General features: G+C 37.0%; 1 protein-coding gene and 1 long non-coding RNA gene across 3 annotated transcripts in view; one reads left to right on the top strand and one right to left on the bottom strand.

The window, feature by feature from the left end:
- Positions 1-18,974, bottom strand: part of LOC149917501 (uncharacterized) — a 116,615-nt gene that overhangs the window by 74,888 nt on the left and 22,753 nt on the right. The window lies entirely within an intron of this gene.
- Positions 10,519-18,673, top strand: AGR3 (anterior gradient 3, protein disulphide isomerase family member). Of its 2 annotated transcripts, XM_090142154.1 has the most exons (8): positions 10,519-10,624; positions 12,614-12,677; positions 13,035-13,087; positions 13,708-13,784; positions 14,566-14,629; positions 15,653-15,736; positions 16,449-16,529; positions 17,932-18,673. In XM_090142154.1, the coding sequence occupies exons 1-7, from the start codon at positions 10,519-10,521 to the stop codon at positions 16,496-16,498; spliced, it is 498 nt and encodes a 165-aa protein (XP_089998280.1). In that variant the 3' UTR covers positions 16,499-16,529; positions 17,932-18,673. The 2 variants fall into 2 exon arrangements, with proteins under 2 accessions (XP_089998280.1, XP_031445866.1); XM_031590006.2 differs by lacking the exon at positions 17,932-18,673 and having other exon boundaries at positions 16,449-16,966.

Genomic DNA, 18,974 nt, shown 5'->3' on the forward strand with positions numbered 1-18,974 from the left:
CACATGACATACATCTTTAAACTCTACACCATAATTCTTCAGCCAAATCCCAGTTGCAGCAAAATGTATGTATGTGCAAGAATAACAAATTTCTTATTAAAGAAAGGGGAAAAGATAGTCACTGCAATATCTTACACCATCTTTTGTGCAACACCACCAACATTGATAATGCAGAACTGCCAAGTTATACTGGCTTTCCAAAACATTTCACAATGTCAATCTGAGGATCATCCTGTATTTTCAAAATATATATATATTAATGAGAGTGTGCACATCTGGAAGCTGTTACAAAGGCCTTGTAAACTACTGTCATCAGAATATCATTTAAACAGGTGTATGCTGATAGCTATGGATCATAATAGACTCATTAAAGTTAATGAGTACCAGCAGCAGACTTTAGTGTTTAACATATCTCAGTCTTGGGTCTTGAAGTCTGTTAAGATTAGAGATCTAACATCATTTATTTTTTTGTACATCCTAAAGGAGAATGCAGATATAATGAGATCTTCCAAGGGACTGTATGGGTACCTAATGGGATCAGTTGGTGGGAGCCAAACTGTTACGGTCTCCTCATTTGACACCTCTCATCCAGGTCCCATCTGGTTCCTCCAGATGGTGATAGACTTAACCTATATGTTTGAATTCATCTATTTTCATCCCCATTGCATAAAGGAGCATCTTTGAGTAGACTGACATCTTCAGGCTAGGCGTATACTGAATGAATACTCCTACAAGGAGAAACACAAGTGGTTAGTTTCCCTTACAGTAGTGGCTAGCCCATTGGTCTTACAAAGATTTCTGAAGATGGAAAAAGCATTCTGATAAAAAAGTATTTCTACTAGCAGTGCTGGCAGACATTTTGTCTCAGAGTTTGACAACTGTCAATTGGAAAATATCATGGAAGATAAAGATGCAGGTGTATACTCGTGATCAGCCACAGGAGTGATCATACTATGACTGACCATTAGTAACACATACAGAAGAACCCTCAAAGAGGCATATGTGACACTCAGGTATATGACAACATATTTCAAGTTGCAGTCACTAGTAGGAGCATAACTGTAAAACTGATGTGCACTGTTCAGGAAAGCTGAACTCCTGCTAGAGCAGATGTAGAAAAGGACAACAGGTTTGATGGATACAGAAGTTTACTTACAATGAGAAGTTAAAAGACCCTTTTTGGTTCAGTCCAGAAGAAAGAAGGCTAAACTGAGACATGATATCACTGCAGAAATGTTAAGAAGAAGAGCACTTGATAAGAATTTCTCAAAGTTAAGTCTAGGCTGGCTAAACAAGAGTTTCTCTCAAAGGAGAGAGTTTAAAAAGCAGTTTTTTAAAAGAAGAATGGGACAAAATTCTCAAGTAATTTCGTGATAGTTCAGTACACCTGTAAGCAGAATATCACAGTGTGGCTGTCTACAGGGATGGTGGTTAGTAATTGATGATTCACTCCTATGTTTCTGTTTGTCTCCTATTAATCCTGGACTTTAAAAATCCTCAGGAAGAAAATACTACAGCTGGAAGCTAATCTGAAGGTAAAGATGTTCCTGTATCTTCTATGTGTGCTATAAATATAACAACAAAATAGCAAAGAATTACATTGGGGCAGGTCAAAAATACACCCCAATACTGGAAGTGAAGTGTTACTTTGTGGTCATGGAGAAAAAGAATACCTGGAGTATCTAGCAACATTTCAAGTTACTCCCGTCTTTCACATGTCCCTCCTTCTATTTCTGTCACTTTACTCTAAGTGAAATTGCTTTTAATCAGATACTACTATCTTTGTCCTGCATCTTTGGTGTGAAGTGAAATAAAAGGAGGCTATAGTATTTCATAAAAGTTTTGATGGTTTTTGTTGTTTCTTTTTTTTTTTTTTTTTTTTTAATTTCCAGTTCAAGTTTTCTGAATATTCTGCATATGGATACATATTATGAAGGATAGTAGATGTGAAAGCCGCTTTGTATTTTATAGACCGAATGAAAAATGCTCCATATTGCTCATCATCAACAACAGATTGATGATGATGGAATGACAGCTCCATGGATCAACTGCAGTGAATGAGCTCCTACTTAGCATAATGGATAAGCACCACCAAAGAGGGTATTGCAGGGGCCTCTGACTGCTGATCCACAAATCACTCAGCAGACATGAAAACTTTCTACTGGTCTTCGCAGTCCATAAAAAATGATCAGCAAGAGCTCTTTCTTAGTAACTGGATGTTGGGGATAAACACCACTGCACATAGACAGGTCCCCAACAGAAGAGAAACTTGTCTGGCTTCTTCAGGAGAAGCCTTCCTGGAGACATGCCAGCAAACTCCATCCCATATTCTCTGATTCAGTATAAACACTTGAGAACATACTTAACTTTAAGCATATGAGCTGTCCTATAGACATCAATAGTGTTGCTAATGTGCCTGAAGTTAAATATGCATCAAGTGCTGTGCTGGAATAGGGCCAAGGGCTCAGAAACTTGCAGGATCAAGGTTTGGCTGAAGAACAGAGAGTAAGAAGGGAGACAAAAGATGAGAGATACTGAGTTACTCTCATGCCCTCTTGTGTCAGTCCACAGTGGAAGCAAGCACTGGGATAAACCCCCTGTTACAATAAAAGTTAAAGGAACACCTACAGAAAACTGAAACACTAAAAGATACTGTAAACACTCGTTTTTACAGCATACAGTGTCTTTACATTGTTATACAGTATTACATTTTAAAGCAGATATAGTGATGTCACTGCAGGAAAACATCGCAAAAACATTGCAGCAAACAAGCTTCTCTTTCAACAGATGCCTGCTTGACTCACTCTCACAGCTGCACCAAAGTAGTGCAATGTGTTTCTGGAGAACGTTCTTGTTTGTGAAGTCTTTATTGGGATACTCTGACTGGAGGGGAGTGCAGCCGCTTTTCATTTCTTGTGGCAGTCAGAAAGTTTCATTGAATATTTCTGAGCTCTCAGTATCTTCCAAAACACATGCTGAATTTCCTGGCTCTCTTCCTTAAAATCTGGTCTGGGTTTTTACCCCGTCCCTTCTCAAATTACTTTATATGCACATAAATTACAAAATTAAAGTTATTTATTAAAAAAAAAAAAAAAACACTCATTTTTCAAAATTGATTTTAACTGTTTTTTCCAAGCTTTTTGAAATTTATATGTAATTAATTGTATATCTAAATGATTCATATTCTGAACTTACCACTGGATAAAACAAAAAGTTGTCCTTCAGCTATTAGTAATGCAACACTGCCAACTAGAGGCATTGGGAATGATCAAATTCTTGTCTTCTGGACTACATCAGTACATTTAAACTATATCAATACATTGTATAACTATAAATATAGAAAGATTATGTTTGCCCTGCAGAAATCCCACCCAGGGTCTCCAAATACAGCAGTGTTTGCATTTAATTTTCTTTAAATTTTGTTTCTTCAGGAAATTGTTTGTTGAATACAAATGCCACAAATACTATTACTCTATTAAAAATTACAGTCCCGAAACTGAAATAGAATCAAGTCCGATCTCAAATTTCTTCAAAGAAATTCTAATAGAATACTAAGCCAGTCAACAACCTTTGGAAAGACACCTCCAGGTTCTTGTGGTGGCCTCACAGAGCAGATGCCTGCTTGGTGGCCCCTTCAGTGCCTATCATAGAATCTTAGAATCATTAACATTGGAAAAGACCACCAAGATCATCTTATCCAACCATCCACCCACCCCCACCATGCCCACTAACCATATTTATCAGTGCCACACCTCCACAGTTCTCAAACACCTCCAGGGGTGACGACTCCACTCCTCCCCTTGGCAGACTATTCCAACACCGCTCCACTCTTTCTGAGAAGAGGATTTTTTTCTAATATCCAACCTGAAACTCCTCTGGTACAATTTAAAGCCATTTTTTTCCCATTCTATTGCTAGTTTCCTGTGCCCATGGTGTCGGGGCACAGCAGTGTGCAGCTGCCAGACATCTGGCAAGAGGGATTGGAGCAGAGTGGTATAGAGACCTTCTGTAGATCTTTGTGCCTCCTCCTGTCACTTCAACAAAGCCCTAGGGATACTTATCTTAGCTGCACCCTTTCCCATGGTTCCTCCACTACCATGTCACCATATCAAACATAACCAGTGCATGAGCAGGCTATTAGTCAGGAGAAAACCAAGGCACCTGAGGATCCACCATGCTTGGATGGTGTGATGCGTGCACCACACGTGCACACACTGTGCCCTTCCTGAGGCAGATAGCTGACAGTGTGCATCTCACACATTCCAGGAGCTTGCACAACCAAAATGCGTTCCAGAAGTTCCCCACATCTCTGCCCTGATCTTCAGACAGAGAGACATCTGAACTTCTGGTAGTAGTCTAGAGGATTGTCCACAGTTTGAAATGCAGTTCCACTGAAAGGTCTATTGGTGAAAGAGCAAGCTCTGCCTGTTGGAGCTTACACAGCATAAATAAACACACAGTACAGAACATTTTGTGCTTCAGGGTTGGAGGGAGGTGCCTCCTTCTATTTACCCAAACACATTTATTCTGTAAATCTCAGCAAAAATAATGAAAAATAATAGATTTTTCCCTGACAAATATCCAACTTTGCCTGGGGCTGTACCACTGGACAGTTGAAGGCTGGAAGAGTCAGAGCATCCTAAAAGAGAGGAAACACTGGAGTTGTCTGGAGGTGACAGCACTGGAATGAGATGAAGGCTTAGAAGTGAAAGCATAAGCATTGGCGTGGGAAGCAGAGAATACAGCTTGCAGCTAGTATAAACCACTGTAAAAAGTAATTTAATAAATGTTTTTCCAGTTATATTATTATGGTTATGTTCCATAACAACATCTTTACAGGAATACAAAGATGAAAAGCACAGTGGTTCATTGAAGTGAAACACTGGGGCTCAGGAAAAATGGAGTTGCTCATCTATTACGTAGAGCTCTGCTTTTAACTGGGAAAAGAAAAAAAAAAAAAAAGGCATCTGTTGTGAATCATCCTGTAATACCAGAAGTGACATTTCTACAATTTTGAAAGACACACCCAGAAACAAAGCAGCATGTCCTATCTAGATTTCTTTTAATGGCTTTGTTGAAATGAATCAGAAATTTCTCTATGAACAGTTTTTAGCTGTCAGTTAAAACCTAAGCCTAGTGGACACTTGCAAGGTTTTTTCCATTTATTCACATTTCTGTTCGGCAGTGAAAGTTAATGCTCAGCACTCTGAGCCTGAAGCACAGTTCTCATCTCTATCACTATTTGCTCTTTGATTGCACCCTGAGATCCAGACCTGTGTTAGTGGGATCCAGATGTACTTCTCAGCCACAAAACTACGTGCTCTGTGAAGCTTTCTCCTGCAGTTTACTGTAAAATTTGCTTGTGAATTGTGTCATCGTAATCCCCTAATTAATTTTATATTCATCTACAAAGACACCCTAGGCATGTGTAAGCCTTTCATGGAGATATAGATGGAAGTTGCAGAAACAATGCTGAACTACAGATGTCACAGGAGCTGTGCTCTCATTCCTTACACATGTAAGAGCTATGCTAGAATTGAACAGTGTAAGACCTTCATCTTTCCTTTCTGCAGCTTTCCTTTCTGCAGAAGCAGATCAACTGCTCATGTTTAACATTCCGTATCAGCCCACAGTGCTCAGCCTCACTGCCAGCCAGCACTGGCTGGAGCTACCATCTTTAGGTAAGACATATCCAAGGACTCACACTAATTAATCCTACTTTTTTCAATGATTATTATTTTAGGCTGCCTATTCACACTCTCCTGAATGGGCATTTCATTTAAGAACTACATTTATATTTACAGACATGCTATTCCAAACTGCAGAAGTATTGGACAGCTTTCCAATTAGGATTTGTCCCTGGCCCTGCAGATTTAGCTGTGTTACACTGCCAAGCTTGGCAACATCATTTGCTAGACAGTGCTCAGGTCTGTACTTCATCTGAAGGGGTCAAGTGGTTTGAAAGGGAATATGTGAACAAATATATTATAATATCACATCCTAAAAAAGCACTATAATAATTAAATGTTCCAGGATTCATGCAATCAGGGCTGGGCACTTCACTCCAAACTTTCAGGATGGTTTTTTTTCAATCATAAAAAGCAACAGCACTATCAAAATTGATATTAGGACCTTAAAGAATCAACTCACTGGGAGAACAGGGAAGAGAATCTTTGAGCAATTTGTCACAGCCTTTTTCCTTCATTCTCTTTTCTTTCTTCCTTCAGTGACGTTTGAGCACTTTTGCTTCTCTTTTTAGCCCTGGAACCTTTTGTCTTTCTGTCATAATGGAGAAAGCTGACACTGCCTGGTTTACAAAACAAAGGGTCAAACCATTTGTTTTCATGTGCTTAAGAAAGGCAGTCAGGGCTTAATGTGATCAAACTGCATTTTCATTTTAAAGAAAATTTTCAAATTTAGGGTTTCTTAACTGGTAGACCCATAATAGTGTCTAAATCATAGAAGCTGAAAGAGAAAACAGATTTTTAAAGAGCCTGAATACTCTCTTTCATTACTGCAGCAGCGGTGTGCATCACCACATCATCCTTTTCATACCTGCCCTGGAGCCCGGGAAGAAATCCATCTCCATGGAACCCAAAGATACTGGAGCACCAGACAGGAGGTTTCAATTCTGCAGGCACTCAGAGAAGACATTTTAAACCATCAAAACAGAAAATGTTATTTCTCAAATGGATTGGATATACTTTCTTTTACTTATGAACTACCTCTTCTGAGTCTGCTGTAATTCCCAAGATTCCACACCTACCCTTGTGAGTAGAAGCTATAACCTATGACAAAACAAACAGTGTGAAGATTGTCACCGGGGCATCTCTTTTTCATAGAAATTTCCTTGGGTGCTTAATTGCCTCTTTTATCTTTTATTCTCGTACTATGAATTCTCATACAAAGCACTAAACAAATTCAGATTTCTATTCAGCTAAAGGAATGGACAAATTTCCCCCAGTTAACAGATCTGACATGATTATCACATTAAGTGAGGCCAGCACTGTCTGTATTTGTGCCCACAAAGCAGAGTTCTTGCATTTTGCCTAGCTTCCAGTTAACTGGAAGCATTAGTTTGAATTTTCTATCAAAAAATGGAATTATAATTTAGCACCAAAAATATAAAAGGTCACATTTTGCCTGTTTGGATACAAAAAGCTGATCTTTTGTAGCAGCAAATCTTTATGAGGAAGAAAGGAGAGAATCACAGATATCATCTGAAAAGGTAACGTTTTGTGCTCAAATTTCAGAGGCCTGGCTGAAAAGGTTTTTTGAATAGAAAAATATAACACAAGAAGTACACATAAATAATCACGTGTGTAAGTGACAACAAACATCAATAGATTAAAGCTTCCAAGTTGAACAAAAGAAGGCTGGCTTCACGTGAAAAGAAGGAGGAAAAACTTTAAAGTTACAGTCCCTATAAACTGCACAAAGGTTATCCAAGGAAGAGGAGAAAAGTGATTCAGGTAATTCCTTCTCTGTGCAAAGAGAATGAATTAAAGGGTTTTTCCCATATTTATCAAGATAGGTCAAAATTGTATCAAGCATCACTTCCAAAGTATGAAACCATTTTTAAAGCACAACTTGCAAAAACAACAACTAAACCATACCCTTTAAATAAAGTATTTTATTTCTCCCTCAAAAATAAGTTACTTTTATTTGTTAATTACATTCCTCTACACAAAGTAACCCTTGTGTCTTCCTATTAGCTTCATACCTATCTTCAGGCACCAGTGAACCCAGCCATTCACTGGAAACAAAAGCCCCTACAGTTCCACCTTTCATTGGTGGTTTCTTTTTTCATTGGGCGTAAGCCAGACACAAACTGTCTAAGGGGGGAAGCAACAGACACACATAAGCCACTATTTCTTTTCAATCCTCATACAAGACACCTGATACAAGCCAAGATGAAGAGAAATCCAAGGATTCAGTGTACAAGTATGGGAACCACAAGAGTGATAGTTGGAGGGATCTCAGAAAAGGAAGGGGGAGGGTGCAAATGCATTAACTTGGTCTCCACCTAAAAGATCTCTCTCATTTTTCCCAGGTTGCTGTTGTTACAGAGAGACCTGGGTAGTTCAGGTGTGTAAACCACGCTGACTTTTACCTAATTTCAGGAAAAAGACTTTCCATCAAGAGAACTAACCACTGCTGGTGAGAAAACATTTCTTATTCTCAACTTTAATACAGAAATGAGTTTTGTTTGATAAACATGTAGCAAGTAATATAAAACAGACAAATGATAACTGCTAAGACATTAGTTAGAATGTTTGTTCTGATAAAGGCAACATTTATGGTGCTGGCTGTATTTTTTTTCTTTACTCAATCAACTATCATTGGAGAACATAACATCAAAAATTTAGAATACTGAATTTCATTCAGTTGCATCTCTGTAAATTATCTCTCCAAAACTCTGTGGGTTTTCAATATGATGATAATCAATTGTTTAAGCTTCAGTTTAATAACTGTGTGACTTGAAGAGATTTGCACTTTGATTTTTTATTAATATACCACAGAAGACAGAACTGATTCACTCATTCCATACTGATTTAGTGACATATTTGGTGTGATTTCAAAGCCATAACTATTAATGCTTAAATGGAGTTTTGATACGATATAAATGCTGTATTTTATTATTAACATTGGACAGGTAAACTAAAGCTAAGAATAGTCACTAAGCTTCACAGAGAGCTGCTATAAAAATTGATTTATCAGAAGTAAAGTAGTGGGGGACCATGATCTGATTTTGCTGACTGAAGTTAGTAGTTTGCAGCAACATGGGGGAAATTTGAATGGAATTCCTATTCTCAAAAATTTCTCAGTTTCCAAGCTTACCTAAAAGTAATAGTCTCTCCTTATGAAACACTGGGAACTGACATCTCTTTATTAGAATTCCGTCATCTCCAAACATCATATTAATGTGCAGATTTACAAAGCCCGAAGGAGATACTTTCTAAACTCAGTCAACAACAGATAAGATGATCAAGCCTAAGGAGGAAATTATGTGAAACAAAGAACAGCTCTAGAGCTGTGATGTAAGGTGGGGGGAAAGAGAACGATGATGATCCAAACTGAGGAGCAAAAGTATTATAATTAATGAATTTATTATAACCCAAAGAAAATTCTTCAGAAATACAGAATTGCAGCAATATGGTGGTACTTCATTTTTTCTGCTTTTTAAAGTGCATTTTTTTTCTCCAGTTATTTGAACAGAATACTTATCTTTTGCTGAGTTATTGAAAGCAGCCTTTGAATTTGTTCATCAGAAATTAAACAGCTAACAGTGATTTTAGTAGTGTTAAGAATTTCACTAAAGCAAAGATAAAATCTACTGCACTTTTCATGCCTCTGCCATACGAAGCATGAATTCACTTTTGCCAGCACTTAAGGCTATAATTGCACACTGGATGTCACTTCTAAATTCAATGTGAAAAATTTGTCATAAATACAGGCTAACGTGCTTTGGAGGAAGATTTGAATTTTTGTGTGTTTAAGTCAAAGGCCTTTCTCCATAGGTCATCTTGGTAACTCCTATAGCTCAGCCTCTGAAAAATGAATCTCCAGAGAATCAGCAAGCTGGCTGAGTGATATCCTGGGCTTTGTGCGTTACATTTTCAAATTCAGTGCAAATCATCTGAAAACTGGAGTTTTAATTGTCTGAATATTATTGTACTGGGCAAAAATTGGATGTATTTGGCTTTGCATTATCTTTCCTCAATTGTTAACTTTTGTTCTCTGACTTTCATCAAGAACAGAAGTTACTGAACTTCTTAGAATGCTTTTTATCAGGAAGAAAAGTAAACACCTTTAGAACACAAAAGCAGACTGGGACATGGGTGGGTTGGTTTTTTTAAGCAGGATTTGAGCTAGAAATCAATTTTTAAAAGCCATAAAGAAGAGAAAAAATGAGTTTTCACTGTAAGAAACATTTGGAAATCAGAGCATTTGTTTGAAATTTATCTCACTATTTTAACATTCTAGTTCACAAAATTAAGCTATCAATTTTTGCTAGCAATTTAAAATAAAAATAATTTTCTTAAGGGCTTTATCACAGGACATTTTTAGACCAAAAAACCTACTATATGTAAAATAAACCCATGCTGTTATGGTTTACAGTAATTAAAAATAAAAGGGCAAAAAAATAGTAGCACTGTCCTGAAATTTTCATGATCCCATATTAAAATATTGTAGTGGTTCATGAGGATGAAATGGTGGATGACCAAAAGTAGAAATTTTGTTCCCCTGATCATAGAGTAAAGTGAACTCTCTTGTCTCTGAAGTTTGATTGCTCTAAGCAGTGCTGCATAATAAGATTATCTATTTTTACTGCTATAAAAAAAAAATCAACAAATTTTTTTATATAAACTACCCAAACTGTCCATAGCATAGACCATTAGAATGTCACTGACAAGCTGATTTACACTACACTAGGTAATGAATCCATATAACTAAAGCTGTTGCTTTGTTTTCCAGTTTCCTTGTTGCACTGAAAAGGAACTTTTTAGAAAAATAATGCTCCATTCAACATTGGCTTTGTCTCTCCTGCTAATTGCAGTCTCATCCAACCTTGCTATGGCAATCAAAAAGGAAAGAAAAGCACCTCAGACATTATCAAGAGGTATTTTACGTAGTTACCCCCTTATCTTACCATGTATGTTACTGAAAGCATATATGTGCTTACTGAGGCGTGATTCTTCAGCATTTAGTCACACATTAAGTAGTGCATCTTTTTCCTCCCTCTCATTTCACTCCATCAGTTTGTTCTTAAGAATATGGCTGAGGGCTTCAGATAATCTTTCTAATTTATGTCAGTCACAGTGATCTGTTAGAATCAAATAACTCAAATTGATTCTCTGGAACTTAGCTGCTCTTGAAGAACTCTCAGTGAAAAATATTTTTTCACACACCTGTTAGCTTGAGATGGTAACTTATAGCTACTGAAACACAATTTCATAACTTCGGTCTCAAATGAAATTTTTTTCTACAGATCCATTTTTATCCACAGAATACCAGTCTCAACCATTAGGGATATTTATTTATTTACTGAATGGTCCTTAATTTCTTTTTCTTTTCCCTCTTCTCAAATACTCACACTCACACTTCCGTAGTGGTGCATAGTTTTCCACCTGGATGTTAAAGACTGTATTCTAACATTTTTATGTCTGAACAAGAAAATTGTATAGAAAAATAGCTCTTTCCTTCTTCTCAGCCTTCCCTCTCTTTTCAGACCTAATCACCTCAAAATATCTCCAGCTGTTTTCCTGAACTCCCCTGCAAGTTGTGCAAAGCATACAGACTCCATGGCTCACCTCTGAGTTCCTCCCAAATGAAGTCTTGACAAAGCCCTGCATTCACAAAAGCCCTATCTGAGGCCAGTTACTTGAGGGGCATTTAGGTAGCAAACAGAAGCACTGAAACAGATCAGTTGTAGGAAGTGTAGTTTTAGTGAAGTTTGACATTATTCCATATGATATATATATATATAATAACAGAGAAGTCAAAAGGCTTCGTAAAATAGCAAAAACAAGGATAAGTGCTTTTCCATATGAAACCCATTGTATATACAATACAAAATTGTCTAATCCCTGGACAAAACAAAGAGAAATGTCAAATCACTTTCCATAAGTGGCACCCGTGGAGAAACTTTATATCCAGTCTGGCATCTATTGCCTGTCTTGACTAGATCAGAATTAATTTTCCCACTCAGAACCTGCAATTATAACAGATTGAGAGGGAATACTTCATCCTGCTGTAAAATGAACCTAGCTGACTCCTCTCTGCCACTGCCTATGTCAACAGTTGATTTCAGCCAGGCAACCCACTGGTCAAACAAGCTAGAACCCCATCAACAATCAGACAGATACAAAAATGAAATAAGTCCTGAAAGAAGGGATGATCTAAAGCATCCCAATCAAATGTCCCACTGACAAGAAGATGGGGAGCTACTTCACAGGGGCTGGCATCTTTGGGGTCTGAAGGCATGGAACCAACAAGACAATCTGTTTTTTGAGTTCAGTGGATGAGCAGTGAAGCTGAAGACTCATTAGGATTTTATCTTGATGGAGATTTTTATCTAACAGTCTTTCTTTAATTAAATTATTTAATTAACTGAAGTACTTGCAACTCCACAGACTGAAATTCTTGACTTAGGAGTCAGGCTTAAAACTCTTTTAAGAACAGTCACATTAAAGTTGATCTTATTTCATTTGTTGTATTTAATTTTTCTCTCTCATTTTTTTAAGCCAGCTTTCTCTTAAAGCCCCAGCATCAAAATGAAATACAGAGCAGACAACATGAAGAGAAAATATGAAGATATAAAGAATTTAGGGAGCTCTGACTATTCAGAAAGAGTTCTATTGAGTGTGTCAAAGGACTTGAACTGGGTAGTCAATCAGCTGAGGTATTCTGATTGTTTTTGTTTGTTTTGCTGGTTTATTTTTTAATATTCTGATACACCTATTAGCAGATGTAGGATTAATATATCTACAATGCTTGGTAAGCTTTGAACAAAAATCTGTTTCTGTACAGCTACTGACCAAGGTAGAAAATGTAGTTTCTTATGAATTACTTACCTAGCCAAGAGTTAATCATTTTATTATATTTGTAGGTTGGGGAGATGAAATAACATGGGTACAAACTTATGAAGAAGGGCTTTATCAAGCAAAAAAAAGGTAAGAGATTAAAAAATAGTTTTGAAAGACAGTTCTATTAATTATATTGTCACCCCTCAATATACTGTAGTGAAATAAAAAAAAAACACTGTTACAACTGATCTGCAGACCACTCTACCACTCTTTTACTTTAGAAAAGCTATCTAGACAAGGGAACTCCACTTCTCTATTTCTTTCTCTAGCATCCCTTTTCTCTTGCACAGAAATGTCTGTCATCCCTCACAGAATGCCTGTTAGGTTTCACTGAGATTTAACAGCAAATGAAATGCAATTTGTCTTTTCCAATCTACTAGCAAAATCACTTATTTTCATTCTTTTCAAATAAACTAACTACATGTTTTATTATTATTAATAAAGTAACAAGCCACTGATGGTCATTCATCATTTGGAAGACTGTCAATACTGCCAAGGTAATTTTGATTTTTTCAGTGTTAAATTTTTGTAAACATCTTTTTAAGAAGACACAACTATTTATATATTTGTTGAATTTACTCAAAATTACTTAAGTAAGTCCATGAAAGTGTAGTTGAAAAACTAAGAGTTTGTTATTTACAAAAAAGTCACTGTAAATCTACTCAAAAAATGAATATGAAAAATGCTTAGAGCTAATGTCCTGCTATCCCTGATTAAACACCTGCCAATTTAAATTAAGTGACACATATTTGCTACTGACTCATTGAACATATTTAACAATGTTATCTGAACTGGTAACTTGAGAAGGAGATAAGGACAAGACCACTGAAATTGATCTAATAAGAATTTTCTGAGAATAATGTACTTTTGTCAAACTGAGACACTGTCTGCTAAAACTACAGGCTTCATAAATGACACAAAAGAGCTTCCATTTTCATAGCTAGAATGTTGCACTGACACACAGATCAAAAACCATAAAGCCATGATAGATCCCAAAAGTGTCTCCTAGGAATGTGAATGAGCAGAGGCAGGAATGATGGGACCAGTCTTTGGTGCCTAAACACTGAAGGAAAGGCAACATCTATGATGGACTTAAGAATATTCCTGTGTTTTCTAGCACTGAAGAAAGCTTTTGCTGAAAATGAAGAGATACAAGAAATGGCCCAAGATAGCTTCATTATGCTGAATCTCATGGTAGGAAGGGTTTGGGGAGGTCTGTCTGGTAGCTGTTTTTGGTCTATGTTTTCTTTGTCTTACTTTTTCATGATATTTTAGCTAAGCATATCTGGCATTTCAGTTAAACATACGTATGTAGGTGGCTCTGAAAGTAATGCCTCCCGTTTATTTCCATGGACATTACAACAATACAAAAGGTACGATTACACTGTTAAATTCTCTGCTAAAAACAACTATTTCTCAACGTAGTCACCACCATTAGCTATGCATTTTCACCAGCAATAAACAAGAGCCTGCATGCCAAACCCATAAAATCTGCATGGCTTTCCAGACCATAGCTTGTCTTTCATACTTTTGTTGCCACTGCTGAAATGCACCACCTGATGTCTCACTGTGCTCACATCCACTATTTCTGTCCATAACAGTTCAGCAAGCGTTAATGAATGTCAAGAAGTATAATTTTTTCTGCATGGAATGACACACCTTTGCCTCACATGCACTTCCACAACAGATGCCATTCTGTCTCTACTGCCATCTGTTGCATGGCAACAAAATGTAATGGAACACTGGCGGGAAGGTTTAGCTTCTTCTGCCACATCACCAGCATACATCTTTGATGTCATGGTCCAACATAATAAAATAGGAAGCATCACTTTCAGAGCAGCCCTCATATATGCGTTTATGTGTATATATATACCTTCTGTACTTTTGTCTTCTGGTACAAGACTGTTCACAAGTGATGCTACTTCAGCTAAATTTATAGGAATATTTTAATAATTTGCTTTAATTTCTCTGCCAGCATGAAACCACAGATAAAAACCTGTCACCTGACGGACAATACGTGCCTCGAATCATGTTCATAGGTATGTACAGTACTACGAATCTTCTGAAGATGTGATCTCTGAATCTATGCCAGTGTCGTTCTCCAGAAATATCAAGACAAATTATTTTGCAAAAAGAAAATAGCTCAGGATTTGTCTTTACCATGGCAATAGCATGGAATTTGGCATACCCGAGTTCAGTTCTCATTCTGTTACAGGCTTCAGCCCCTGTAAACTTTTCATCACGTTATAGATATGTTCTGGAGGGTACCTCATATGCATTTGGGAGCAAGGTGCTTAAATATCTGTTAGTATCTGTCAGCCCCTATTAGCTCTCTGTGCTTTTGCAAGTGCAGTTAGGAACAAAGTTTAGAGAGAGCTGTCAAATATCTGACTGAATGTAGATGTCTACAGTGCAGACCTTACTATAGAGCAAGTCAATAGTCAACAGAATCTAAGCAATGATCTACTGCATTGTAAAGTTGACTTTTGAAATATATCAAGTAAATCATGCCCCACAATTCCTGTTCCCTTTCACTGACTGTACAGGCTGTACTCAAAGGTAGGTGAGATGAAGCCCCTGCTCAGAGCAAGGTAGTAAAAGGAGTCAGGGGATTAGTTGGAAAAGCTTGGAATGGGGAACCAGTTCAGTATTTACAACCATTTTCACCTGTAATGGAAACAATAAGAATCACAAGACCTTAGTCCTGGTCTCTAGGTAAGCCATGATAATGTTGCATTAATTATGCATGACCCTCATATTTGTGCATCCAGTCAAACTGCCTCTCCCAGAGTAACCCCAGAACTTGTAAAACAGGATGGTTTTCTTCAAGTATGGACAAAACGTATGTGTAATCAATCTCTTAAAAATTGCTGTGCAATATAAAACTGAGTATTCGTTTTTGTTTAAGATTTCTCCACATAAAAAGCAGTTGGTTGGAACAGAGTGTAACAGCCTCACAGTTTGTGGCTGGCAAAATCAGAACACCTCAAAAACAGGGCTGTGCTATGGGCATCGCCCTCTGCTGTTATGGAAAGCAACGATTAACACAGTTTCTTTTTCAGACCCATCTCTCACAGTGAGAGCTGATATCACAGGAAGATACTCTAATCGGCTGTACACTTATGAACCACAAGACATACCGTTCTGTAAGTGCCTATTTTGTTGTGTTAACTCTGCATTTCATATTGTAAGCAGCCAGATACATGCCATGCCAAACGTCTGTGTTTGAGAATCAGTTAAGATCTCTAAGTAATGAATAAAGAATGTGTGAGCACTTAACAATAATTTACAGTCTTCTAACCTATTCTAGCAAACACTTAAGCACATCTATTGTCCCAGTGAATTTATTGGGTCTACTCAGGTGATATGAGTTGAAAGATCACGGATGAGAAATTTCAGGACCAAGACCTGAGCTGTTTGTTGGTGAATGGTGAAAGTCTATGCTCAAAGGTATCCAACTACACAATGTTAATAGGCAGTAGTGGGAGGGGACTGGGAAAAAAAAAAAAAAAAAAAAAAAAATGCTTGTTACCCATATTTCAAAAAGGAATGTGATTTTTCAGGTTGAACTAGTACTCTGTACCATCTATCTGAGACCCGTGCAGTATCTCACAACAAATATGCATGTCACATCTGATTATCATGATTGCTGAAGCAAAAAGGATTTGACAATACTCAACTCCTTAAGTTAAACGTTTTGATTCACAGCACTTTTTGCCTTCAACTTTAGTATCAATGCCAGAATATTTACTATAGGAAGCACTAAAATATATAATCCTGCATTAATTTCAATGTGAAGAATGTACTAATCAAAATGCATTGAGTATATTTTATAGTTTTTACTTACTTTTCTTTCAGTAATAGAGAACATGAAGAAAGCACTACGCCTCATTCAGACAGAATTGTAAGCTACAGTGAAATGTTCATAGCCTCTAGAAGGTGAAGCTGCGCCAAGAATTCCAACATTTTAAAGCATTTTGTTTAGCTTCTTTCTCTGCTATCTCTCTGAACTCTTACCAACCAGGTAAACCAGATTTCATGAGAAAGTTGTACGTATGATTTGAAGAGGAAATATAGGAGGCTATCATTACCATTTGGGAAACAGAGAAGAAATCTATCAAACACTTTGAAGTGGAGTTTGCTACCTGAATAATTGAAAGTGATAGTTTAAGGTGCATGCAACTTTGAGCTGTATATTATCAATTGAACTGTAGCTTTATTGTTAGCTACAACTTCCAATCAAAAGCTATAGCCAATACTTGATGTCTATTTACAGTACAATGATGTAAGTTATTAGCTACATCTCACCTCCGATTTTTTATCTCATGTAGCTTGTAAATCTTTAGTATGACACAACTTTATGTGCTTATTTCTCATTAAAGGAATATTGCTGGCAAATCAGACAGGAAGGCTCTTGCTGTAGATGTTGGAATACCTAATAGAGAAAAAAAAACTCAGATCCAGGGTTTGCTTTCTTCTGTATCATTCTTTAGTTATTATTCTGATGGCTGAAAACAGAACATATTTCATGTTGAACATGGGGTTTCTGTAAGGTGATAGTCATCAAATAGCAACTACAGGTTTTGCCATGATAAAAATGCAGTGACGCAAGAGACATGGAAGGAGATAATTCTAGAACTCTACACCTGAGGCTAGTCATGCTTGTAAAGTCTGGTGTGGGAAAAATTAGTAAGCTTTTCCTAGCTCTTTTCTTTTAAATGGCACTTTCAAATGGTCTTTCCTTCTTCTGTAGCTCCCAATACAAACATCATAGTGGAAGCATAGTGACGGAATCTGCATATACAAACTCTTTTACACAAAGTTTCCCAAGATCACCATATGGAAGGGTAGACATCTATTTTAAGTAACAAGCTTGAGTCAGTTGAAATATTTTCCTACACCAGTGATATGCTCCTTCACTAGAGCAAAGTAGTAAGTCATCCATCTGGAGAAAGAGCAACAGTGTGATGTTCTGTGCAAGGCACAAGAGTCACTTATCTCTGTTACCTACCATTTTCTTTGATGTCACCTAAACACATATATGAAATACGAAGGATAATCCTCTGCAGAACAACTATATTAACTTACAATACTGAGTATTAATGTGTCATAAAAGAAATATATATTGTGCCTGTTTTCATAGCTATGTGAAATTTGAATGTATACTCCAACATAGGGGTGATAAATGACCTGTGGAACAAATAATAAAAGAAAAAAAATATATTTGTCTTAGCAGTTTATTTTCTTGATAATTAAGGGGAAATGTTGGAAACAAAATTAAACTAGTAATTACATCCCCTCTGTGTTTATCTCTACTCATTTATGTTCATATCTATTCCAGATTTGACAACACTTCCCAGACTTGTGGGCACGCCCTGTCTTGAGCATGTCAGAGATGTTCAGGAGAAAAGGAAGTGAGCAAGCTGCCACAGATGACACAGGATAGCTATGGCAGCATTTGCAAAATAGGGTCAAGAGAAGATTTACTTTGGAGAGAAGCACAGGACAGAACAACTTCTGAAACACTGAAGTATGGTAGATTCAGAATATGACCAAAAAGTGGGTAGAAAGTTCTTATTCTTTTGCAGATTTTTCCTCTCTTCGCTTTCAAGGTTATTGGACGAGGTCATGAAAAACACTGACTTGAAACAACTCCTATTCTAACTTGGGTAGGAAATAAAATGTGAGCTATTTATACTATAAGCCAGTGTCTCCTTCGTCTATTTAAGATCCAAAATATGAAGGTTCCAGGCTTTAAGTGGATATTTAAGGGAAGGCTGCATTCGTACTCCATTAGCTTTCCAGTGTAGGAAGGGCAACATCACACATAAAAAAGCTAAAGAATATGAATATGCTATGGGCTCCTTTGGGATTGTACAGTGGATGAGCATTTTAACTTGTTTCTCATTTGAAGAACAGACAAATGCACATATCTGCAGCATGAATATATCATTTTTGACATAATTTTTGTGCTGATTGCTGGCCACTGATCAGACTCAAATTACATTACTATACTAAAGGGAGGGAAGACACAGCATACATAGACACACAATATGGTAACTCAGCAGTCACAATTCAGTGGGACCATTTAGTTGAAATCATAACTGAGCTGCTTTTAGAGAATTCTTTATCACAGGCTTAAATGAAAAATGGGATTTCTCTTCTTTCACTTCTCAGATCCTTATAGGTATCAGGCTGAAATCTGTTCTCAGTTGTAGTCTCAAGAAATGGGATTAAATCTTTGTGATATTTAAAGATTCAGATCCAGTCCTTTTGGTGGAGCTAGATATTCAGGTAGAAAACACTGTGGATGTTGCTCAATACTTTCTCTGTTCACAGCTTAGCTTAACATTCATCCTTAATTTGACAGTTGCTACTATATTT

Source organism: Phasianus colchicus, chromosome 6, assembly GCF_987193195.1.
Source record: "Phasianus colchicus chromosome 6, bPhaCol1.hap1.1, whole genome shotgun sequence".
In the NCBI taxonomy this organism is placed as follows: domain Eukaryota; kingdom Metazoa; phylum Chordata; class Aves; order Galliformes; family Phasianidae; genus Phasianus; species Phasianus colchicus.

Excerpts from the sequence above, each read along its gene's own strand:
- AGR3 (XM_090142154.1), top strand. The coding sequence starts at position 10,519 with ATGCTCCATTCAACATTGGCTTTGTCTCTCCTGCTAATTGCAGTCTCA. Across the intron at positions 13,088-13,707 it reads AGACTGTCAATACTGCCAAG|CACTGAAGAAAGCTTTTGCT; the intron begins GTAATTTTGATT and ends TGTGTTTTCTAG. Across the intron at positions 13,785-14,565 it reads TCATTATGCTGAATCTCATG|CATGAAACCACAGATAAAAA; the intron begins GTAGGAAGGGTT and ends TTTCTCTGCCAG.